Consider the following 26237-nt stretch of genomic DNA (forward strand, 5'->3'; position numbering starts at 1 on the left):
AGTAAAGTGGGAGGAAGTCAGGAGTCTGGTGTGTGCATAAAATGGGCGGAACATGAATATCTCTGAGCTGATAAACAGGAAAAGAATAATAAAGTACACCTGTTCAGTTGAGCAAAGCCACTCCTGTCTCGGGGCAAAGTCAGGAAAATGCTCTGAAACGCTGATTACTTTGAGTGTCAGACAACCTTTCTGGTGCTGTTGGATGGTTACTATTTGAACGTTTTGTTTGCTTTTTTTTGAGACAAATATCTAAACATGTGGTCTATGAATGTGGTGATTCTTCTGCTCCTCTGCTATGGTGAGTTCAAATAAACCTTTTTTTTTTAATTACACCATTTCATTGTAAGCAGTCAAATGTTTAACAGACTATCTTCATAGCAAAGTCATCCCAAGAAGAGATATAAATAATAACAGAGATGCAGTAATAACTCACAATAGATCTGACAGACAGTGATTCTGTCTCTGTGGAAATGAATGCCAGTCTCAGAACATTAATGGAGGCTTTGGTCATTTTAAGTGATAGTGATCGATGGGAAATGCGATTTCATTTTAGAGTCTGGCTGATGTAATATTGACTATATCATTGTGAAGCTTATAAAAATGCTAATTCTGAATGGACTACTCTGAGTATAATTTCCAGCCTTGTGTTTTTCACGTCCCCAGTAAACTGCAGACGTTATAACATTAAAACGGTAATATGCTGGATTTGGTGTCCCCAGAGTTTTTTGGAGTATGGCCCGTGAAAATGTGCTTTACTTTCCCAGCTCCAGAACGCAGAGAGGCATATTTCTCAAACTAAATTGTTCAGCATTGCTTTCCCAGGGTGCCAGCCGAGGTGATGGCAGTTATTTCCCTCTGTCAGAGATGTGACCTGCAAAGTTAAGAAACAAAGCAGTTTTCTGATTCAGGAAAGGGAAACAAGGTTTATCTAATGTAATAGTGTCCCTGCGGTCCTGGAACCAGTGTGGCTACCCGTGTCGTTCATCCTGCAGCAGCCGAAGGGCAAAAATATAAGATTGTAACTGGCACACGGGGAGGATGCTGAGGCCTGAGGTCTGAATGGGTTCATGTTTTGTGCTTGGACCAGAGCTGAGATCAAGGTGCTGACATCTTTCTGGGGCTCTTGAAGATTACAACTTCAGCACAGAGTATAGAAAGTGGCAAATGAAGTATTCAGATCAGTAAAAAGTACAAATCCTACGTGATGAAAATGGTCCCCCACAAGTAAAGGTACTGGGTTCAAACCAGTATTTTTGGCCAGTGATGCAGACTGCAGACATCAGTTAATAGTTCAAGATTTATTCAAGCATTTATATTATATCTGTCTATTCAGTGGTTATGTGTTATACTGACACAATCTATAATTTATCTTCCCTGATCTCTCAAAGGGACTTTGCACTTCAGTCCAACAGTTTATGCCTTGGCCTGCAGCCGGAAAGTTTGCTTCAACTCCACCAACTTTAACAATATCCTTCAGTGGGAGCCTGTGAAGCCCAAGTTCCCAGGAGAAAGGGTCCTCTATAGTGTCTCCTACTGGAGGTGAGCACCATGCTGGTTTGTTGACCCTCCGCGTCCCGTGAGGCTGAGTGGATGGGACTGAGGCCCAGTAACTTACACAATGAGTGATAGGAGCTCAGACTTCCGGGTGAATATGGAGCAGCATTTAGTGCTGAATATGGTGGCCCTCCAGAGCCGAACACAACATAACTGTATGTATCTGAAAAAAAAATAGATTTTACTCAAGATCACAATCATAAATTTCAGACATTATTTTGGCTATATATCCACTTGTATGTAATAACGGCACATAAGTCAATGCAGTTGTACTTAAAAGAAATGTGTGTATTATTATGTTTAAAAATGTTTTTTACACTTATACAAATAGCATGAAAAGCCCGACTCTTCAGCCTTCACTGTCGAGGACTAAAGCAAAATTCATATCATAGCGTCGCCTGAACATTTCTATGACTGTCGCACAAACATTTTGGGAAATTGTTTGGTATTTGTTTCACAAAGTACAAAAACTATGGATCAGAAACTTGAAAACTAATCTGCCAAAAAGGCTCCCAGATATCAAAAAGACGCATCGTCTGTGGGTATAACTCAGTAGACGCTTGTCTGATTTTCGGTGCCAGATTCCGTCTCCCTGTTTGTCTTTTGTCGCTCAGATAAATAGACGCTCCTTAAAATTCTAAACCTTGAAAACTGGTATAAAAAGCTGTCCCGCAGCTTGGAGGTCAAGCACTGTACTAAAACAATCATGATTTATTTGATATCAAGGATCATCCATAAAACTGGATGACTGCTTTACCAATACTACAATGGCGTGCAGGAGAGATAAAGAAACAATAATTAGGATGACTCAATGGAGAATTAAGGTTTGAGCGATTAGACAGAATATCGTAGATCATTCAATAATCTACAAATATGTATATTTATTGTTAGTTTTAACTCTTGCAAGCCCTGACCTCATATGAGGACATGATATTTTGAGTCGTCTGCATGCTATACTCTGTTGTCATTAGATATAGTGACTTTTCTGCACTCGCCAGTGTTGACAATATAAAATGCCAGCAATCTGTGGAAAGTCTACAGAAACTAAATCAGATCCTGATATCAAGTTGAGAAAATGTGAAAAGAATAATTGTCTCTTGTTTCGAAAGTTGATTTTTTTAAATCATGTATGTATGTACATTCAAGGCAAAATTCGACATTGTAGGCAACGCTGTCAGTTCATTTGAGGACTCTTGGATTTAATCGTGTAACTCCCCAAGACACAGTCCTCTGATAACGAGGGGAGATATTCAAAAAACTTGAAATGAACTTTTTAGAGCAACATCACATCTAGACTTTATGCCATCCACAAAATTCAAACTGCAATAAACAGACATGATATAAATCAAGATAAGCCTTACTTCGAATATACACCTAAAGTTTAGATATCTGAAGGTTCCATTCACTAACACGGCTGTGGACCTGCTTACTTTATGAGAAAAACATTCACGTTATACAAGGGATATTATTTCCACCCTTATCTGTATCACTCTTTACAAATAGCATTGAGCGAGAGGAAATGTAATCTTGTGGTGCTGCTCGTGGCTCAGTCTCCCAGACAAAAGTCAAGTGTTTTCCGTTTCTGGTCCCTTTTTTTGTTTTCAAATTTATAACCGCCTGGTTTAATGATCTGAAGCTGCTGCAGGACCAGTGGATGGCCGTGCAGCCTGCAGATGCAGAATCCATGCATCTTGAGCTCAACCTGCCAAAATTAAGGCGTTAGTTGCTTTTTTATATTATTATTGCTTCCCACCTTCATCAAATATGGAGTCTAAATCGAATAAAAAGTGTCACAGTCTAATACATGAGATAGTTTTCAAATGATAAGGATAGGTCTATTTCGCTGTGCAAGAAACCAGAGATTATCAGTGATTATGTTCATTCACTCATCTCACCAAGACATTCTAGGATTAATTCCCTGAGTACTCACTAAAGTGCTAAAGTATAGCAGCTACTTGTTCACCTGAACTTCAAGACAAATGCTTGGAAATGTGTCCAGGGCTAGAGTTCTTGAATGAAATGTTAAAATGTGAAAATTACTTTAATACTCCCAAATTAGCAGGGTTGGTCATTATTGATGTTCAAATTGAAATTTAAATCAAAAGAAGTGAGGCAATATATTGCCTGAAAATTGTCATTGATGGTCGTTCTGTTAACTTTCCCAGTCTCTTGATTGTCTTGTCCTCCTCCCAATTTCGGTAGCGCTTATAGATGTGGTCTGAATCTCTCAGTAGGAGTCACTTCATCCTGGATGTAGCCCTGGTCTGTACTGGGCAACTTTCTTAAGGTGGAAAGGTATGCCTACATAAATAGAACTGATGCAGGATGCAAAATTAAGGCAACCAGATTTCTCAAGAGTCGGAAATCCAAGGAAGAAAATAACTGTTAATTACTAAGGTAAAACAGCAGGGCCTCAGAGAGTTTCACCCCATGGAAAAGTTGTTGGACCTCTGAAAATAAATTATGGACTTGGTTTTCTGAACCTGTGGTTTCTGCTCAGTTTGCGAGGTTTCTCTGCGTCCGATGCTTGCCATTAAGTGTAACTAAACCTTGAATTACTGCATTTTATTCTCCAGTGACGTTGATGAGGATTTCAAGATAAAAAAGGAATGTCAGAACATCCCCACTCTGTCATGTGACCTGACTGCAGAGACACCTTCGGTTGAGGACGTGTACTACCAGGCTCGGGTGTTCATAAATGGCATTTTATACGATAGCACAGAGAGGCTGAAACCTCTAGCGCATAGTAAGAAGAAACACAAACACACAACTCTCAATTTTGTCTTTTTTCCTTTTAAATCTCTGATTCACTCTATTTGTGCCTCCTCAGCTGTTTTGGGGCCACCCACCTTGTTTACCTTCACTACAGTGTCAACCCTGCATGTTAATGTCACCCTCCCCTTGGGCCCCAATGGAGTGTCTCTTGAAGACCTCATCATCAACAGCAAGAAATGGCCCGTTGAAAATCCCATCAAATATACCTTAAACTTCACTACCCAGGTGAGCAAGAGTTTCTGGAAATCAGTATGTGAAGCAGTCAAAAGGGAAACACAGAAAATAGCCACCTTCGATACTGCATATACTTGCACACACGCACACACACACACACACAATACATCACAATACATATATAAGTGTGTGTGAGTGAGTGAGTGAGTGAGTGAGTGAGTGAGTGAGTGAGTGAGTGAGTGAGTGAGTGAGTGAGTGAGTGAGTGAGTGAGTGAGTACACACAAATTCTTCTTCCTCTTTTGTTCTGTTCCCTGTAGGTGGTCACTACAGCAACTCATCTGCCTCCAGCTAGCTCTATCGCCTCCATCCTCTTTACTCCCGCCATACATCCAATCTATGTGAATATATATGTGTATGTATGTATATATATATATATATATATATATATATACACACACACACATACATACATATATATATGTATGTATATATGCATATATATACTGTAAATGTAAATATGTGTATGTTTTTGTATACATACACGTATGTACATATATAAATTGTGTGTTAATATATGTATATACGCGTATGTATATACATACACATATATGCATATATAAATATATATCATATATATATAATAAATATTATATATATATATATATATATATAATACATATATAACATGTATACATACATATGCATACATGAATATACACACATGTGTGTGTATTTGAATACTTCTTGAATACTTTTGGGTCATGATATTAGATTCTGTGGGTTGGACTGATTGTATCCACATTAATTGTTGCATGTCTCTGCTGCATCTGCAGGTCGAAATAAGCACGTCCGGCTATTTTAACATCAGGCTGAAAAATTTCAGGACAAAGTACTGCGGCTATGTCTTCTACCAGACCAGTGAATGGGGTTCGCAAGAGAGCGAGAAAGCCTACTTCTGTGAAACACTGAAAGGTGAGATTAATGCTAGTCTGAATTCTTAAGTCATTTGAATCGCAGTGTTTTGTCTTTATTCATACTGGATTTCGGGGATCATCCGTTCTCCTACCGGTCACGGTAAACCGTGAGACATCTCGTGATCCTCAGGAGGGGGGTCCTTAAGCCACTGAAACTCATGAAAAAGGCATGTCCAGATTATTAATGTAACTAACTTTTTATTTGAATGTTTAACTTCCGTTTTTATTCTAAGATAATTACGTGGGAGTATGAAAATCTTTTGGGATAAAAAGGATATATTCAGATTACTATTATTAAAATTGTATAACCTTAGAAATAGCTGAAATTTTTTTCTTCACGGATCCCAAGTTTGCATCCTCTTATAACAGTTAAGGAAACCAAAATAATGTAAGTAAGGAGCTGATACCCCTCAACCACTATCTCTATGATTTCTCTGTAACGACATGAAGTAAAATGTAAATTATCTGGATGATTAAATTATAAGTAAGTGCTCCTGCATAATGTCCTCATTATAAATAGATGCAATGCATGAAGCAAGACAGTACCAATCGATGAGAGGCAATCCAATATTTATTATTTACATAATCCTGAATTTCACGTGGAGGCTACATGTGCCTTCAGATTCTTGGATCGTGTAACTCTGGTGATGTCTGACTTGTAGTCAGCTCTGATCAGCCCCTGGGTGACTGTGGCTGCATGAAGAAAAGATGTCCTCTTGTGTTTCTCTAAAGTGTTTTTGGCTAAGTCAGAGTCAGCAGGAAGATCGGCTGGAAGACCGTTTGCAACTTCCCAAATGATCTTTTCTTAGACTTCAGTCTCTCAAACCTCTGGAACAGATCTTGACTAGTAACGCTGTCTTATGTCACACAAAATCTAGATTTTATCAAAATCTGTTGAGCAATTTTTCACTTCTCCCAGACTGTGGGGTATTTATAGCTGTAAATTCACATGAGGTTTCGGTCGAGTTTTGACAAAGTTACTCTTTCATTGCCCCAACAATAATAAACAAGAGGATGCTTTGACATGTTTACTTGTTTTATATTATCATGATGTAAAAATCCAGAATGCCACACTGATATTAACAATAAGTTATAATAAATAAAATAATCATAAAACAAATAACTCACGATAAATACATATATCCAGACAGAGTCCAGACAATATCATTTATGCATTTCATCATGTATACAATCAGGGGATTTTCAGTGTTCTTATTTCCGCTCTCACTTCCTGCTTTTGTTTGTGAAATCTGTTAGCCATTCCAATCTATATGAGTATGTATGTATGTATGTATGTTTGTGAATTTATACATACGGACATACATAGATATATGTATACATATACATGTAGGAGGACAAGTTCTCCAGTGTCCTCCTGCTGTCCAAAATCCACAGCTGGCATAGGTCTCAGCCTCCAAAAGTGTAGAATAAGTGGTATAGATAATGAATGAATAAATACATATATAAAGGATATGATATACAGAGAACCTGAATAGAGGTAATGCCCTAATGTGAGTATTTGGCGTAACTACAGGTTAAATGAAATGAACATGACAAAAACCATCAGCTCTTTATCCTCTGTCAGGGGGAATTCCAAGTTTGCACAAGTGTTTCCGGAAATTCCTGCACGTGTCCAGGAAAAATTACACATATGCCCCACCTATGTGACAAAAATGTGCCTGAACATGTGACTCAAAAGGGAAGACGTTGCAGCAATGTTCGAGTGTTTTAGCATACAAGGCTTTATAGGCCCAGGGCTCATTGCTTGACTCAGTTTATGACACAATCTCTCCTCACTCCCTCAGGTGATCATAAGATGCTTCTACCTTGGCCCGCCATGAGCGTCGCTCTCGTGGCTGCTATTGTCATAATCTTGGTCGTTTGTTTGCTCAAACACGTCCGGGCTGGAAAGAAGCACCGTGTACCCGAGTCACTGGTAAGACGGCTGGTTCTATCATGTCTTTGAAAACAACAAGGAAATGTTGCCCCACAGGAAAACCAAGCCCTCCATCATAGAGCATGCCACTGTGCCATCTCACAGAGTTACATAATACACAGATTTGAAACACAGATATATTAAGAAACAGTATCTGGTGTATTTATAGTGGTAATACTGCTGCGAAAAGGTTGGATAAAATGAAAACCTAATCCATCAGGGCTTTCTTAGGTTTTTTGCACATTTTTCATCACTGCTCAGTTTACCATTTACTAAAACTTTGTGCTCCTTTTACTCCATGAGTTGTTGCTTTACTGTGATTAGTCAAGGTCTAGTAAGTTGTGTCCTCAGCAGCCTCACTCTGCTAGATGACATTTTACATTCCAAGTTTTCCCGCTTGTAATAATAAAAAAAACAACAATTTTACATTTAAAGTGTGTTTTTTTTTTGAGTCAAACTTTCAGCAAATTGAAAATGCACACAAAAAACAAACTGATGGAAACCTGATCAGATTCAGAATGAGTCATGACAGCAATGATAATTGTTACATCTATACCATCATAGGTATTAATCTGAAATATATCTGACATTTTTAGAATCAATAGTACTTTTTATAAATCTAAGTTCAACCACATTAATGACATTAAATACACATAGAGCCACATGGATTTTACCTCAAACGGTAGTTTCAATCTTTCATTATGTCCCAAAATTATCATGACAAATGTAATGTCATCTAAATTTGCTATAATTGGATTAAGATAAAAAAAAAAAAAAGCATACATTTCCTTTAATTAATCTGCCTTTGTCTTTAAAACAGGTTATCATCCCCGCCAAAGTGGTGTCCGTACTGGTCAATCCTGATACAAATCTGGTTTCCAAACCAATGGTCTGCGCTCCGACTGACCAGATAGTGTATGCCACAATCAGGGGGAAGCCAATCGTGCAGCCAGGTGGAGGTTATTTTCCTCAGGACGAGTTTCAGAAAATCTCCTCAGACTCTCCTGCAGACATTCGGGTTGAAAGGTCGACTCCGAACCATGAGGACACCAGCTCCCAGACTTCTGAAATCTATAGCTCAGTGGCTGTGAACGTCACAGCTGGGGAAACAGGCGATCGCTCAGCGGAGGACACAGACGAGGGACAACCTGGCGAGCCAGCGCTTACTCACAAATATCGGAGACAAAACACACATGACTATAAAGCAAATCCACAGCTGGCTTTGCAGGGTGTCGACGGTTGTGATGTCGTCACGCAGCTGTTACTGCAAACTGTACGAGATACCAACGGGAAACTTGTGCTGCCCTCACTCACTTCACATTTGCTGGAAGGGCAACCCTTTCTCTCCGATATAATTGATGACAATGCAAAGAGCCTGTCTGTGGACAGCATCGACTGGTCGGACTCTGGCTGTGACAGTCGTTCTCACTACTCCCACACACAACTGCCCATTCCCAATTCCCTCCTGGAATGCCAGGACACCCTGCCCAGTCAAGGAAACTTTGAAGCAAGTTACAGACCTAACTGGGTGCTTGAAATCCCTCCCAGAACACTCTCCAGTGACAATTATTGCAGGACTTTGTTTAGTGTCCTGCAAAAAGGTGCAGGATGGGAGGAGGAGCCGAGGCAAATAGCTCTGGATGACTTGTTTGTACAAGAGCAAGAATCGTTTGCAGCTCTATGATGAGCAACAACCGCTTACCTTTATCCAGATCTTCACATATCAAGAAAGCAAACCCCCTTCTTCTTTAAAGGAGGTTGAATGAAGTTGATGGGAACAAGATGATGTTTACTGAAAATCGTACCGTAACTGTGCATCCAACAAGGCCAAGACACACGCCCACTGACTTATACAGTCCTGACAAAGGCCGCGTCTACCTTCAGAGGTTTTACAGCGAAACATATTATTTAAGGGCTTGCTTTATAAACATTTAAATTTGTGGGTTTACGTGAAAAAGAATGACTTAGTTTGTATTCTTTTCCATTAAGTCGTTGGATGAAATGATTCTTGGAATAATCCGAATTAACTTTTAACTCGACTGAACCACTCCGGTACACTTTCATGCGACTCCAGGGTAAAGTGCTTTTATGACAATGATAATGTCCTACTGCATTTCATTTTACTTATTTTACCAGGAAATATTTCGTACCTCAGAGAACTTATCAACCATTTTGAAATTGTAGTAGACTAAGGTAACTGGTATGTCATAATGAGCTAATAGTCACAGAATTCTTGTTGATTTATCATTATTTTTGTTTTATTTGTGAAATGTAAACAAACAAATATAAGCTAGGTGGTTAGCTACCTCTCATGGTGGTTAATTATTGCCCACAAGGTCAGATGCAGTTATTATAAAAAAATGGTGTGGAATCGAGCAAACCTTACGCTAGGGGCGCTCACACTTTTTCAGTATGCGAACTACTTATGAAATGACCAAGCAAAATGATTTACCCACAAAGAAAATGCAAAACATTCTTTATACGTACAATGTATGTTGATGTATCTTGCATAACCGCATGAGCCAATATTGTACAACACAAAATAATGATGTACATTTTTTGTCATGACCCACGTTCTCTCTGATGACTTGCACTGAATTGAATCATAGTCCGGACAGTAGCTGCTGACGGCCAGCGTTATGAACGATGACGTGACTCACGCGGAACGATGCTTCGGTCGCGGCCTCTGCTTTTGAAGTTTGTTGTGTGAAAAGTGACAACTGGGATTTTAGTTACTTCACCTTTCTCTTTCTCAGCTCGCTTTTCGGCGGGACGTCCATGTCGTATTTTCCATGAATGGTCCGAAAATGCCGCTCCACATTACCCTTCTTTGGTATTGTAATGGCTGACCGGCAGATGAGGCAAACGCACTTTGAAAATGTCATCATGAAAAGAAAAGTCCTCCTCCGATTCTGTATGAAAGTGATAAGTTTTTGTCTTCTTACTCGGTCCAGCTCCCCCAGCTCATTTTAAACCCTTTCTTAAGTTTCAGAGAAAAAACCGAGGCCTAAAAATCGGAGGTAATTTGCTGACCAGCTTGTTAGTTTTGCTGCACTTCGCGCCGTTGCTTGTGCATGTGCAGTGACCTCAGTTTCAGAAAAAGTCAGATGTCCTCTGACTGGCTGCCCTGTATATCAATCAAGTGACGGGATGGATGATAGGCATTTAATGTCATGCGATCTACCAGTATTACCTTTGCGATCGACTGGTAGATCAGGATCAACATATTGAGCACTCTTGCGGCCTATGCCATAGAAAAATGCCAACCTGCAACCAGCTGCTTGACTAGCTGCTAGCGTAGCAAAACCAACCACGTTCACACAAAGATTCACAATGAGAAAGTTTGGAAACTGCAGATCAGTTGACTCTGCCGTGACCAGATGAAAATGGATGTATTGCCATAGCAATAACTCTCTTATGACTCTACACTGGCAATTTCGGGTTTTATTGGCTGCAGGAAAGGGCTTTGCCTTTTGACCATCAACCTGAGTCACGAACACCGCAGCTTTACCTCTTCAACTTGACCCACCACACTTGTGTCTCTTCGATAGTGAATCTGCTAAAAAACAGCAATCTGACATCTGACTTATTAAAAGTATAACCTCATGCATTCCTCAAATCACTCCGTTTCTGATATAATCGTCAGGTTGGTGCAGGTCTACTATTTTTAAATCAAAAAATAGAAAACTGGTATTTGTTTATCTACTTTGCTTCACTAATATAAATGTCAGCTCTGGAATTTTCAATCCCTATAAGGTGCTTTAAGGTAATTTTTATAAAGGCTGATCATTTGAGTGTGTTTTTTTAATGTAGATTTTATGAGTTTTAATGTCTTTTTTTCAACACTTTATTTTTTCACGCTTGCTTGCTTCTGTAATTCATTTTTATGAGGCACTTTAAGTCACCCTATACAGAGAAATGCAGCTCTATCACAAATAAACTGCCTTTTGTGGTTGTTTGTAGTATAGATAGGTGTGCACTCTGAGACCGATGTTTCCATGCGCAGCAAATACCTCAACAAACCAGTCATGCACAGCATTTCCCAGAGCACCAGTAAGGTTTTTGTTATGTTGTATTTTAAAGCTGTGTTGATGTTACCTATTTTTTCGTGTTTAAAAGAATCACAATGAGATATTTACAGGAACCTAGGCTGAATGAGAGCATTGGATTAATGTGATAGTTTAATCGCAATGACAACAACTGCCTAAAGCTCAACAGAATCAGACTTCCTATGTTATAAAAAAATGAAGGCTTCATTCACAACGTATTTACATTTAGGGTCACGTTGCCAGGTTGATAAAGTGTCAGTGTGTTTGCGTGTCATTTCTATGACAGCAATTTATGACGCGCTTTCAAAAGACATGGGGCTTTTGTCGGTCCTCAATGTGGACTGTCCACCTTTTAAAAGATAAGATATGAAAACAAATCTGATTGCCTTGCCTTGACAAAGCAGAAGACAAAGTCCAAAGTGATCTTATTCTCATGAAATGTTTGCAAAATGACTGCTTGCTGTTCGTGCAAGCTCAGGTTGATATGCAACGAAATTCAAATTTACCAGCAATCTAGGGAGTCATTGTACAGAAAGAAGGAAGGTGATGGTTTCTATGGACTATAGAACTCGTTCGGCTTTCTTTGGTGTTTGCTCCTCTGTCAGAAGAAGACAATATAGCTTGTTAGAAATATGGAGGGTGTGGTGGTTGTACAACACTGCTGACAAGAACTGTTTTTTTGAACAGTTTCTGTGCAGTCTCTTTTACACCGCTGTAAAATGATAATGTGTTTTGAGCGACTGACTGAACGATTGTTTCGTGAATTGCCAGCAAACACTTCCACATTCACAGACTGAGCTTCCATTCCATGTCTGCTTTCAAAGTGTCGACTTCAAGTGGAATAAAAAGTCACATAATTTCATTTTGCGATACACGGTTGACATTTTAAAGAATTAATATTGGGGATTGATTAATTTCACAAAGTGCAACCATCCAAAATGTCAAGCTTGTTTTATGTGTTTATTCATCCTCACTGTTGCTGAAAAAAAAGAACATAAATAAAAATATTTTTATAAAAAAGTATAACAACTGCGCAGTGTCTTTGGCGGTTTAGCATTATAAGTTAAAGTGTATATTTCCAGAATTCCATGGCAATTTAGAGCAAACTTTAACTCAACCTTATCTGAAATTCAGAGATCATTTTTTTGCATTGAAGCAACAGATGTGAGTTTTATTAATATTTCTCATAGATGTGAAAAGCGGAATTGATTTTTTTTTTCCACCTAACTGACCATCACCGAGTTTTAAAGATTATTTTCCTCCACTAAAATGCGAATAGGTGCAGATTACTTTGATTAATAATAATTCATCCTTTATTAATCCCCGTTGGGAAATTGGTTCTCTGCAATTAACCCATCATGGATGAACCATGAGCAGGAGGCTGCTGTCGACCAGCGCCAGGGGAGCAGTTAGGGGTTCAGTGTCTTGCTCAACAACACTTCCACACACTGGGAGGAGCCGGGAATCAAACCAGGAATGTTCGGAATGTTCTTTTTTATTTGTTCATGCTTGCTTGCTTCTGTTATTCATTTTTATGAGGCACTTTAAGTCACTCTATATAGAGAAATATGGCTCTATCACAAATAGATTGCCTTTTGTGGTTGTTTGTTGTATAAATAGTATAGATACAAACTACACTACATAGATGATTGCTCTGCCTCCTGCGCCTGGGCGCCCCATGCATCCTCTTTACAAAGCAATAAATGTATTATTCCTTTTTGGAACATGTTGTTTATTCATATATATTAAATTTTCATTTTATCTTCCTTTAACCAGAGCCTTTAACTTTTGTTGCATATTTGTGTTTCATTGGTCTCATTGGGTCCTTGGGACTTTGATAAGTATTAAAAGAACAACTTTTATTGTCCTTAAGTGTTGTTTGTTATGCATTGTCTCCGACTCTGCTTGTCCTTTCAATTTGTTTGCATACTTGATTAAAAACAATGACATTGAAAAACAAGTTGGCCCCTTACAATAATTTGGTTTCTGTTTCTATTTTGTTCTCTTTAGTACCAGGACCTGTTGCCTGGTGATTCACGTACCACCGCTTGTTCATCGATCGATATTATTTTCTGTTTCCTGCCACAAGTGATCCGACGACAATGCCGAACATCTGAGGAAAACAAGCCGAAGTACATTGGAGTTTAAGGTGGGAGATGTTGCTTGCTTCTACGAGGATCCGGGCGCTGCATCGCCATTTCATTTGCAACTGACTGGGAAAATAAGCCATACTGGCAACACTACTCATATTCAGAATACATCTCTTAAAAAAATGACTTAATGGTGCACCAATGCTCTTTGGCGCCACATAGATATATTTCAGCGATGCCCTCTTTGTTCCCTGATGTTTCTGTTCATGAAAAATATAAGAATAGCCCGCTGTGATTGTTCTGCCGCCGTATTTGCGAAGAGGTCGTCTGTGCCGCCCTTGACATATTAGTGGGATGATCTGACCTCGTAGCAGACCTGGAGCTGGCAATAGTCCAGCTGTAAGTTCCCCGCTGTGATTTTCAAGAAGAGGAAGAGGAAGAAGAAGAAAAAAAAATCAATGCGGCTGCGTGAGTAGGAGTAAGAAGGAGGAGAGAGACAAAGGAGTTGGATCAGTTTCAGTCAAAATAAATTGTGGCAGCATGTCTCCGGAAGAATCAAACAAGTTATAAAACACAATGGAGAATGAACCCTGGGGGGGAAGAGAGGATTGAATCTTGTAGCCCGTCATTGTGACAAGAAGCTGCGAGCAAATGTATTTGTGGAGCCTGAGGTTTTGAGTTGTGTTTGGAAACATGATAGCGCGCTCCTCTTTGACCCATTTCAGGACGGGTAACAAAAAACAGACGGTTTTTTTTCTTTCATGTATTTTATGAGATCTAACTGAAGCTCTCAAAGTAACATACAAAAAAAGTCAGATAGATACAGTTCTTTGGTCTTCATCTTTACCTTTCTATCTGCCCCCTTCAGGGGTCGCCACAGCCAATCATCTGCCTCTATCTAACCCTCTATTCTGAACTTTTTCTGTCTATCCATGAATCTCTTACGGTCCTCCTCTGGGCCCCCTTCCTGGCAGCTCCAACACCAGCATCCTTCTACCCAGATCTCCACTACCCCTCCTCTGTACATAACCAAACCATCTCAGCCTGAGCTTATCTCCAAAACATCTAACATCCGCTGTCCCCCTGATGGACTCAATCCTGAACCCATCCATCTTCGTCGCTCCCATGGGGAACCTCGTCATCTTCTTCTCTGCTACCTCCAGTTCTGCCCTTTTCCTCAAAGCTTCTGTCACTAAAACAAACGTCATCCCTAGTCTCCCCACTGTCCTCTACACTTTTCCTTCTACTCTGGCTGATATTCTTTTATCGCGCATTGCCTTTTCCAACCTGCTTGGACTCAACTCCACACTCTCTACTGCTATACTGCTGTTTACCCTGAGTACTATCCTCCACCTTCTTTATCTCCAATCCCTGTAACCCTTCTGTTTCCACTCTCATTCATACGAATCTCTTCCATCTCACTGTGGCTAAACTTCATTCCTCTCCTTTCCAAAGCATACCTCTGCCTCTTGAGATTTTCCTCCACCTGCTCCCTGCACTCGCTACAGATCACAATGTCATCTGCAAACACAATAGTATATGGCGAACCTCATCTCTCACTTGTCCATCACCACAGCAAACAAGAGGGGTTAGAAGATCATTGGGAAATGTGTGTTGAACCGCCGTCAGTGAAATGCTGGGTGAAATCACAATGAATCAGATGAATTCCCTGTTGTTCACCCTGTGGAACAAAATATTGTTTTGGAATTCTGTGATCTGTATAGAGTATTCAACATTTTAGATATATTATGCTTTCTCTAGTTATCGTACATGAAAAATAATGCAAAAGAGGGCATTATGTAAGTCCTTTTGGATACATAATTTATATCAAACACAAAAATTCCGTTTGGGAAATATTTTCCACATTCCTCTAATTCTGGTTAATTCAGCTTCAAGTAAAAGCCAGCCCTCCGAGACTAAACAGGTGGATTTCTGTGAGAACAGAAGTTAGTGGTAAAGCTATTTCCTCTATTAGCTCATCCAGCATCATCGCCAACCAGCAAAGGTGTGAAACACAAACACAGCCGGAGCAGCCACTTTCTGTCATCTAGCTGGGAGGGCAGCAAACTTTTTAAAAAATGTTTTGTTTGCATTCGCAGGCTTGATGAATTGAAGCGAGTGTGTAATCACTCCCTCCCCTCCCATGCATTCTAATGAGACTGTAATGGGTTGATTAGAAACAGGGGCCAAAAACATCTGTCAAGGCCAGGGAATGATGGATCATCCAGGAGACTTTGGTGTTCATTAAGGTCCAGAGTGGGTCTGATCAGCCGTGGTTGAGGTACTGATTGAAGAAAACAATAGGACTCCACCTGTTTTTCTGTAGAAATAACAAAACTTTCACCTAGAGCAAATGAAGTACTTGTTCATTGTTAGGTAATGAATGACACCATATCCTGTTTAAACACTTCTTAGCCAGAAAATGGCAGGATATAGAAGAAAAGGTTTATAACTAGATATTCTTCAAGAAACCAAGTAGGACAATAAAGCCTATCCCTCATTTTATGAAAATATTTCCAAATGCATGTTGATTAGTTGTGCACTGAAATTGTTGTATGTGTGCATAGATTTGCTAAAGCGTGTGTGGATGTAAATGCATTATGGCATTTGTAACTGCACTGAAGGTATGTGGGAGGATGGATTATTAAACAAGTGTATGAGTTCAATTGCTCCTCAAAGTGTACTAAAATTATAAAAATAGAAACAATAATCATCATCATCCGTTACAATTAGATATTTTAACTTAAAGACTCATAATCATACATAAATAGATAAACAAGCAAATAAATAAATAAAGTAACAAGCACTGTTATATTAAAAAAAAAAAAAAACAAGCACTATTATATTATATACAACTTATTTTGTGTCAAACGTTTCAAGGTTACGGCACAATTCTCATCCTCTTTCCTGCAACGTGACCTGAATGCAGCATCAGATGCAGCTGATATCACAGACGACTCCCTCCACAGAGAACCAGACGCTACGGGTATGATATCCTCTGCATCTGTGAGGTACAGATTAAATAAAATAACATGCAGCACGGAATAAACGCCGCACAGTCAGACCGACAACGACTTTTATTTATAATTAATGCGCAAAGAGCTAGCATGCATTGTGCATAAGCATGAATGTTTAATAAAACATGATAAGACGTTTTGGGGGTGCGCAGCAAATATTTATTCCTTGGTAGCTTGCCATACACGTTCCACCTGGCACGTGTACAAACATATTACAAACTTTGAGCCTCAGGTGTTCTGGGAAATGCATAAGTGGACGAAATAAATTAGACAAAGTGAAGGGAGACCAGCGCGTCTCTGACTTTCCTCTTCCGTCACTTTACCCAGAACCCCAACCCCACCCCCTCAGCCCCGCCACTTCTACGTCAGTTGAAATAGGAGTCCGTCGGAAAGAGGGGAAACAATAAAAGTTGTCCTCATCTGCTTTGTTTCGTTGGTTATTCTTAGTCTCATAGTCACTGCTGTTGCAGGATGGGAGGAGGAGGAGGCCTGGCAACTCTGGCTTGCATTGTGTGCACTCATATTCCAGAGGCAGGTGCTCCCACTAAAAGCTTATAAATAACCTCTAACCTTCTATATAATGATGCAGCCTTGAATGATGGCTTCTATCCTGGCAGCACATGTGTGCTTTTAGTCCTTGTCAGTCAGCAGCGATGGACTCACACACACGCACACAAAATGACAGCACGGATTACTGATACAGAAATATGGGGCGCTTAGATCATTTTCAAGGCGAAAAAGTTTTATAACGTTATTTAGCTGATGCCTGTGAATATCAACTGCACTGAACCAGCTGTCTCAGTTGAAGAGGAGAATGGACCGATTGAAAGAGATTTTTTTTTGTTAGTTCAATCTAAGGGTAACATAAATAACTGCAATGATGAACCAGCCGCTCCAGCACAACAGAGGAAATCGGGAGTTGGAGTTGAGTGACCGATCGGTGTGTGGTAATGGAGGGATAAGGCAGCGATGTGATGTACCACCTTCTCGAGAGCATCTCTAGTTTTCGAGGAGTACAAAACAATAGAGGTGAGGCGTGACGTTTGTGAGTTTCCTGCCCAGATAAATAATGTTATCCTGAGTGGGCTTTCGCGTTCTGATAGAGTGAGGTCCAAAGCTTTCTTTGAAAGAAACAGTTAAGGCAGACCAGGGCATTTTACGGCCCGAGGGCCGCATCCGTCCCATTTTCATTTTTTATCCGGCCCGCCAAACTATTTTTTTTCTAATATTTTAATAAGTATCTTCAATCAATATTGAATTTAGAAACTCCTTATTTTTTCCTTTTTTTTTTATTTTGTACATAGGAAATAAAGTTGGTACATTTATATGATCATTAATGATTTTAATGTTGTAATAAAATGCCAAAAAATTTCAATATTTCAGTACATTTTTTTTTTATTTTGTTCAATTTACATGCTACCTAGTTGGCCCGTGCATAAAAATTCAAAAAGAAATGTGGCCTGCCAGCCAAAATAATTGCCCACCCCTGAGTTAAGGGGAGCTAAGAATAATGTGGATGCCCGGGAAAAACAGTGGGCCCCAAATGTTATGGCAACATCATTGTTGTTGCACAGCAAATACGCCACCAAAACACCCGTTGGCATCGTGAGTGGGCAGCATTCAACCGTTTGAATCTTGAACGCAACATTGACCGAAATCACCAAATCACAGGCTGAGGTTTGGATGTGAAAGAGTGTGGAAATGTTAGGGATCTGCTATTTTTTGTACATTCCTGAGATATATAGTTACATTACCTTAGAAGTGCACATTTGACATGGGACCTGACAGCAGAGCCTTTCCACCTATTTGCTCCATCAGTGTGAGAAAGTGCTAGCAATAAAGGAACATCGGATAAACCCTTCTGTCAACAGTGTGTGAGTTGGACAGTCTTGTAAAAAGTGCTTTGAATGGTTGAAACACACTGAAGTCCATTTCCCATTTCGCTGCCATAAGTGGAGGAGAGAGAGGGAGAAAGAGAGAGGTCTACGAGAAGGCTTTCTTTTCCTGGAGTAAAAATCACCTCCAACCCTGTCCAAGAACGGGTTGGAGGCGGCGCAAAGATGGGACATGTCAAGGGAATTCAGAGTGCAGGTAGAAAAATATTTAGCAACCTGGGCTTCTGCAAAGGTTGGGAAAAAAAAAAAAAAAAAAAAAAAACAAGAGAAAAGCAGGATTTGACTCAGAAGTGCGCAGATCCGGGTTCGGGTTCAGTTCAAGGGAACCAACAAAACAGGAATTGTTGAATTTAGGGGTTCATCCTTGTATTATTGTCCAAAAGTGAGTCATTTAAGCCGAGCATTTCACAATACATTTTCAGCTCAAAAGAATCACAGCTGTATGAATTAATCATATATTTTACTCAGAGCCAAGAAGGAGGCAGTGAAAAGGAGCTGGCGCATTAAAGAGAAATAGATCACAAAGTGAGTGAAAAAAGAATAAGGTGGGGCATCTGAGGTGTTTCTGCTGTTGCTTTTTTTAGAGAAGAGAATTCAACATCAGATCGAGAGGACGTTAAAGGTTCCTGTCTCAAATCTTTCATCTCTCTGGGGTTTCCTTCTTCCTTTTCTTTCCTCTCTTCTCTCCGGCCATCTTACTCTCCCATGTTTACCCTGCCGCTTCGCTCCCGCCCTGCTTTTCATTCTGGTTCCATAATTTTATAATCTTTTACCCAGTCGGGACTGCGCTGGGAGGGCCAAAATAGATACATATTTCTTTTTTAGCGAGAGTTATTAAGCAGACACCTCCACCGCGTCCGGTTGTTCTCGCGAGGCCGTTCCAGCTGTTCCTCTCAGCTGCTCAGGTCACTTGTTTTCCCTCCTCTTATTGTCCAGGGAGCTTTTGTTTCCTCTCTTATCCGCTTCTCTCCAGAGCCGCCTGTAAATCGATCTCGCTGACGGCGATGATCTGTGACTGTGCGCGCCTGGGTTGGTTTTGTGTTTCAATTTGTCTGTGTGTAAAAATTCACCATGTGGGTGTGTGTGTGTGCATGTGTGTGTGCATACATACAGGGGAGGTGTCATTGGTCTATATTTACCAACTTGAGCATGAGAGGGCATTGTGTTGTCCACATTGTTGGCGTGAGAGACACTTCAAGTTCAGGGTGACCCCCAACTTCCCCCCCTTTTGCTACCTCATTAAGACGCAGGAGAGCGCGGTGACACGGAGGCGTGAGACAGTAAATCTGAAGATCTTCTGAGAGACAGACAGGCAGGTAGACAAACAAGGAAGCGCAGAGCATCCATTCCACCCATCCGAGGCCCAGAGTACTTCATCTGCATCTTTTGAAAGTGAGTGGGACTTCCTCTGTTCAGCCTTGGTCTGGATTTAGCACAAGCGGCATCCTGCTTTTCTGCGTTGCCTTTTTTAAGATGATAAGAGATGCAGACTCGTTAAATTTAAGATGATGATGTATTTAATGGTAAAAATAAATTTTAAGATGCAGGCATGGTTCTGTCAGTCATCTGCTTTTATAGCTGACAGTATTGTTAACATCTTCGAAACCTTTTCAGGCAGCATCAAAAAAAATTAAATGAACACAAGCTCAATCTTGAAATGCATCGATTTATTGATTTGTTTATTGCTTTTATATATATATATATTTTCTCACTTTTGTCTCTCTATGGCCAGCATCCAAGTGTATGATCAAGCACGCAGATGTGTGCACTAGTTGGTTACAAGTGAGTCTCAGTGGTGTGAGTGTATTATGCTTGGAAATTAAGGTTAATGGTTTAAAAAAAGATTATTTCATACAGCAAATGAAAACCAGTGTTTACACACAGTCATCAGTGAAGTTTTTTTGGCAGCATTGGTGGTGATTTGTTAACCCCGAGTGTGTTTCCTTATATAGCTACAACTCACAAAGGTCTTTTCTTTTAATTGGCTTGGTGGACACATAGACAGATGACTACTTATTCAAAAATATGATGGATTTGTTAAAAACTTAATGATAATCCCCTCCTTGGCCTCTCCTCAGTGAGCCTTCTCATCTCTAGTGCTTGGATTAATTAATATCGAGCGACGAAAACTCAGTCAGCTGCTTTTGTAAATAACTTTCTGTGTTTTCTTTCTGTCAATGAAATGTAAATAAAATGATACGGTTCACATACATTCATGTGTTTACCTGGAGGAAATTTAAAAGGTTTAATTCTGATTATTGATCCATTACTTGGGGAATTGGAGTTTTGGCTCAAGCTTGCAGCGCAGTGGGGTTTATTCCGGGCTTTCGCGACGGCTAGGTACATAAACAAATATAAGTTTATCCTGAGTTTACTTTTAATTTGTCACGCCTCCCTCGCTGTTATTGTCAAGCTTTTTTGTTGTGTTCAGACATAATTTACACCAACAGTGAGTCAAGTGTCCCCCCCCTGTTCCACTGTTGTTATTGTCCTATTATTAATATTGTCACACACACGTGGAAGCTGAGCTCTTATTTCACCCATGAGATGAAAAATCACAGGGTGTGTGAAAAGCTTGTTTTCACTTCTGAAACCCGGGGGCCCAAGAGCCAGGCCTTCCAGCGGAAACGGGTCATTTTTAATAAACGCAAGCTTGGCCTTCCAGTTACACTTTATGACCAAACGATATCAAGCCAAAATAAGTCGACGGGGAATCCGGCTGCTACGCCAACCTGGTAACTGAGGTGCTGCTGCTTTCAGGAATGTAATTGAATGAGATGAGAAGAAATAACACATTATTCTTATTATGGCGCTAATGCGGGTGGTTGCTACCGGGAGCCGCTGAATGAAGTCATAACTCAGCCTCGACCTGATTCTGTTTGTTTGGTGTGTCCCGCATTCATATCCCCAGAGCTGCACATGATTGATGATGGACAGGCTCCAAGGAGCAGCGTGGCAGTCCTCAGCTGATTCATTATAAGTGACTCGAGGGGGGGGGGACTGAAATAATATACCTCCTCTGCATGCTTTCACGTGAAATCACATGGTGGCCATGGGGCATCATAGCCTACCTGAGATATTTCAAACAATTCAGGATAATAAATAGTCGGTGGATAGATGGATACAGTCTATACGTAGTGACATCACCAGATGGTGTGAGTGAATTAGCCCAATAAAGTAACTTAAATGGATCTCGATTGGCTATGTTTGCATCAGAAGGGTTCATGTAAGTGAGTATGTGAGTTACAGTGTGTTAGTACGGGGTGGTTCTGATGGGCTTACATCTTACGAATTTCCAGTTGTAGACTTGAAACTATGAAAACTGTCAATCAAAATCATAAGATTCTAAAAACTAGTCTTAAGGTCTGAGCTGGTGTGAGTCTTTTTTTAAGATATTTAGTCTTTAGTCTTTAGATGTAAGCCCAGCATTAGTATGATTAAAACCAGCCTAAAAGTGAGTTGGTGTGAGAGCTAGGTGAAGTTAATGTAAGGAAGTTATTATGAGCGAGTGTTATTGTGTTATTGTGAAGTGCTTTACACTAGATTCTTGTTGAAATGTTCTTGTCCTGGCAACTTGACTTGAATTTCTTTGCTTGAAGATGTTTCACCCCTCAGCCGAGAGGCTTCTTCAGTTCTAATGACCCATGGGAAGTTTCCGAATATAACTGCCAGGGTTTTGGGCGGGTCTAGATTACGGTGGCTTGTTGTGTAAATGGAAGAGTTGATCAGCAGAAACTAGACCTAAAGGGGTTGTTAAGCTAATGGCGTGATGTTAGTTGGAACAAAAGAGCTACTTTGTGGATTACCTGGATTGGAATGTGAAAGCGAGCCTAAAAGTGCGTTGGCTCTTTTGTTCCAACAAACGGCACCTGTCTTCAAGTGAAGAAATTCCAATCCAGTTGCCAGGACAAGAAGATTTTGACAACAAGTCACCATGACCTGGATGACAGACATGTTATTTACACTAGATTATATTCACCTATTTAGCAACTATGGGTTCAGAGTCTTGGCCAAGGACACGTCTGCGTGTAGACAGGAATCACATCGCCAAACTTCTAACTGCAGGGATGCCGGCTCGACCAAATGAGCCACAGCCGTCCCTCCTGGGTAGTTAGTTGCCTGGTTACTTATTATTAGAATGAATGATAACTTAACCAGACCATGTACATCATCAGATCATGATAATTTACAAAAGATCATGATAATTTATTAAATATAACTACACCAAAAAAAATAAAAAACATAACTAGATGAAATTAATGTTAGCGATCTCAACTTCATTGACCTCTGTGGTACTAAACAGAACATTGTGTGGGACCAGACTTATTTTTTTCAATGTTATGTAAATATAATTCTATTTATATCTTTTTTTTTAAATGAACTTTTTTTTTTCCAGGTGCTGTCCCTAGAATTTGCCAAAAACTAATTTTCTCCATCACGGAGCTTCAGCGACAGTTTGGATCAAATTCCTATTACGTAGGGTGGCTGCTTAATTAGAATTAAATTCTCATGAATTTCACATTCAAAGAGTACCAAATACAGACTCACAGAGAACAATTCTGCGGGGATCGTTCAATTTCTTTTTCACCCTAAAAGAGCTTTGTACTATAACTGCAACCATAAGTTTTCCACTGAAAACAAATCTGAATATAATTAGAGTATGATGTGACCCTGTTGAGCACACCATCTCTCTGTTGAATATGAACTATCGAGTTTTGAGCTTTGCCAAATAATATTGCGGGTATAAAGATAATGTAATAATTAATGATTGTAATTATAATGTTGTTTTTGCTCCAGACTTGAGGCATCTTTAATCGAATACCAACTTCAATGATTCCGTATCTCTTGCCTCCCACGCATTTCTGCATCCACACTTACCGTCTGCCCTTTCTCCACAGGTGCTGGTCGGGGGGTTACCATGGAAACCAGGACAGTGATGCAGCGAGAACAAGAGGAGAAGTCATCCCAGATGTCTCAGGGCATGGAAATGTCCTCCCAAAAGAAAAAGAAGACCTTCACCTCCAGGTATCGATGGAGCAAATTCCTAGCACCTGCATTTATTGGGATAAGGGAATCAGTGACCCATCAATATTAATACGGTTGATTTCATAATTGTGTCCCACTGGAATGACATGAGACTGTCTGTCTGTCAGAGGGATCATGAAAAACCACCAATGCTATTGTATTTAATCATGCTGGAAAGACCTCCTAAGGCTAAACCCAAATCAAGTGAATTTTCCTTTTTCAACTATTTAACGCATATTTTTTACCACAAATCTGTAAAAATGGAAATAGATTTGCACCTCTTAAATATTCCAAGGTGAATATTTGTAGTAGTTGTTTTTCCTTTCACGAAAATATCATAAAATCTCTAATTACTGTATGAGAGAGGTTGCTCTTTAGCTCCCCAGTGGCAAAACAGATGTGGGAGTTTGGTTATTAATGGATGTCTGCTTTCCCCCAGTGCTATCTGCTCTGCCCTGCTGAGCAGGATTACACAAACACTTGAAGTTATCATGGGAAAAAATAATTCCTGAGAAAAAAAAAAGCAATTTGAGTCGGCTTAATCCTGATTTATACATAAAAAACAAAAAAACGCATTGTTGCAGCCGAAATGCGACATCTTGAGTTTGTTTGTCGATTCTTCATGAAATCAAATGTAACTGGTGAAAAAGCAGGCTTCGTCGCAGTATTTGCGGAAATATATACTGTCAGATATAATCGAACTGGAGGGAAGAGTCAGCGGTCTTTAATTCAGACTCATTTAAGGGTTTAATTACAAGTTTTAATCAGTAAAATTAATTTTAATAAGACGAGGAAATAAAGTAATTAATTTGATAACAACCATGCTTTGATTTGATTATAAGCAGGCTCCTTATTGTTTAAAAAGCTCACAGCAGAATTCATTTTGTAGCAGAACAATGACAAAGGATCAAGTATTTATTAGGGGGAGACATATGGCAGGGCTGGTTATTCTGAGCGTAATGAGACATCACATTGATCCAACTACACCCTGTGGGCCAGTGTTATAGCTGCCAGCTCGATGTGTTCAAGCATTACGTTCACAAGCGTTTGTATCTGAAGACTTTGACTCTGAGGCACAGAAAAGTCAGACTCTGGAATGATGGTCCCTGTGGTTTGTAAGGATTCGGTATCCTTCTCAGCCCCAGAATGCACTGACAAAGCAGAGATGCAAAACACCACAACATTAAGTAGATAAATGCAATTTCAAAAAGAAGAATAAATCAAATTAAAATTGCCTGACCGTTCAAAATAATCAGGCATGACTATCGATCCAAGTCAGCGGTATTTTAATGATATGGATATTTTGACAATGACTTTTAGACTTCGCGCAGTCCTTGTTTGTTTATTTTTGTACTTCCTGTTTTGTTTTGCACTATGTGTCCTCAGTGTCAAATGTGACTTCCCCCCTGGGTCATACCACCTTTAATACTTGTTTGATGTATCATTACTTCCCTTTGCATGTATTTCTTTGTGTGTTACATTTTAAAGTGTCCCCTTCCCTCTCACTGCCTGGTTCTACTTCCTGTATTTGATTGGTCTCCTTCCTGCGGCACCCTCCCCCAAAATATACCACCTGGCAGGTAACTATTCAATGTCACTACTTAGGTCAATATTTTATGTATTTTTTGTAGTTTGACTTTTTTTTGGTTCTGTTTTGAGTTGTACTTACAAAAGGCAGATTAGCATTTCAGCTTGGATTTTCCAATGTATTGGTCTTGAGTCATTCGAATTTCAGCCAAAGCAGACAAAATCTGGTATAGATTTAAGTTACTTCTTTAACTGTCTGGCTTCATAATGAGGCTAGATGTGTGTTTTGCAGTTGTGTCATGGAATTTTTTACATGTAATTTTGTAGAAATGTGCTTTAAATACACAGGAGAAAATTGAATATTACCAAAAAAACAGTAACTTCATTTCCAATAGATGATATTGCGGTCACTTCCATACCACAGATCTCAGCAGGGGCTCAACATGCACACTGTGCAAAAATCCAATATGGAATTATTCCTCTCTTGACACTGATCTGAGTCAAAATTGCCTTCAACCCCTCCTGCTATAGTCCGTATTTAATTTAGGATTATCAGTGGATCCGCAATCAACCTGGAGGAATGAAAGCAAATTATGTCCATTTTTTATTTTTTGGGATGACGAACATGAATGAGCAATTATTCCATTTAATCGTTTTAGGCCCAGATTAGACTCTGGCAAATATTGGCCACAAAAGTGTTTGTGGAGTATTTGATTATAGAGTAAAAGAGAAAATTAAACATGTAACCATTTCTGATTGTCTTTGAATTATTTGGAGTTTAGTGGAGTGTATGGTATCAGAAGGTCACTGATTTGAATTATTAAATGACCCTTTGACCTTGGTGCTCCCGTAGAAGCGCAAAGCATGTTGGTGGTACATTGTGATGCACTTTACGTCTGCTATGTCTTTGAGTGTTTTTGCTTGTCGCATCTGTATGTATGCTGGTGTCATACGAGTGTGTGTGTGTGTGTGTGTGTGTGTGTGTGTGTGTGTGTGTGTGTGTGTGTGTGTGTGTGTGTGTGTGTGTGTGTGTGTGTGTGTGTGTCAGTCAGCCTGGAGCCAAAGGAGTAGGAAAAAAAAGGGAAAATAAATAAAGAGACCAAAAAGCAGAAGTTGTTCTTACGCTACCGTGAAATGAGGAAATAGTAGTTGCCGTAATTTGCATTGCCAGTGGTGGAAAGGTTTGTTGGAATTAATGTCTAAAGCTGAGTCTATAACGG

At 39.7% G+C, this 26237-nt stretch overlaps 2 protein-coding genes across 4 annotated transcripts in view; both read left to right on the forward strand.

Annotated features, from left to right (window-relative positions):
- Positions 1–126: 126 nt before the first annotated feature.
- ifnlr1 (interferon lambda receptor 1) lies at positions 127–9982 on the forward strand. Its single transcript, XM_086153670.1, has 7 exons — positions 127–298; positions 1389–1539; positions 4131–4300; positions 4385–4554; positions 5338–5476; positions 7284–7414; positions 8235–9982. The coding sequence occupies exons 1-7, from the start codon at positions 256–258 to the stop codon at positions 9096–9098; spliced, it is 1668 nt and encodes a 555-aa protein (XP_086009796.1). The 5' UTR covers positions 127–255; the 3' UTR covers positions 9099–9982.
- Positions 9983–17215: 7233 nt separating this feature from the next.
- Positions 17216–26237, forward strand: part of myom3 (myomesin 3) — a 61736-nt gene continuing 52714 nt past the window's right edge. Inside the window, exons 1-2 of one of the 3 annotated variants that reach the window (XM_086153672.1) lie at positions 17216–17599; positions 23364–23490. In XM_086153672.1, coding sequence (XP_086009798.1) covers positions 17545–17599; positions 23364–23490 — 182 coding nt within the window. In that variant the 5' untranslated portion in view covers positions 17216–17544. Of the gene's footprint in view, positions 17600–19716; positions 19858–23363; positions 23491–26237 lie in introns of those variants that run through there. The other 2 variants (XM_086153674.1, XM_086153673.1) reach the window with 2 other exon arrangements.

This window comes from Fistularia commersonii, chromosome 10 (genome assembly GCF_037954325.1).
Source record: "Fistularia commersonii isolate RoL2024-O1a breed Wild chromosome 10, RoL_Fcom_v1.0, whole genome shotgun sequence".
NCBI classification, from domain to species: Eukaryota; Metazoa; Chordata; class Actinopteri; order Syngnathiformes; family Fistulariidae; genus Fistularia; species Fistularia commersonii.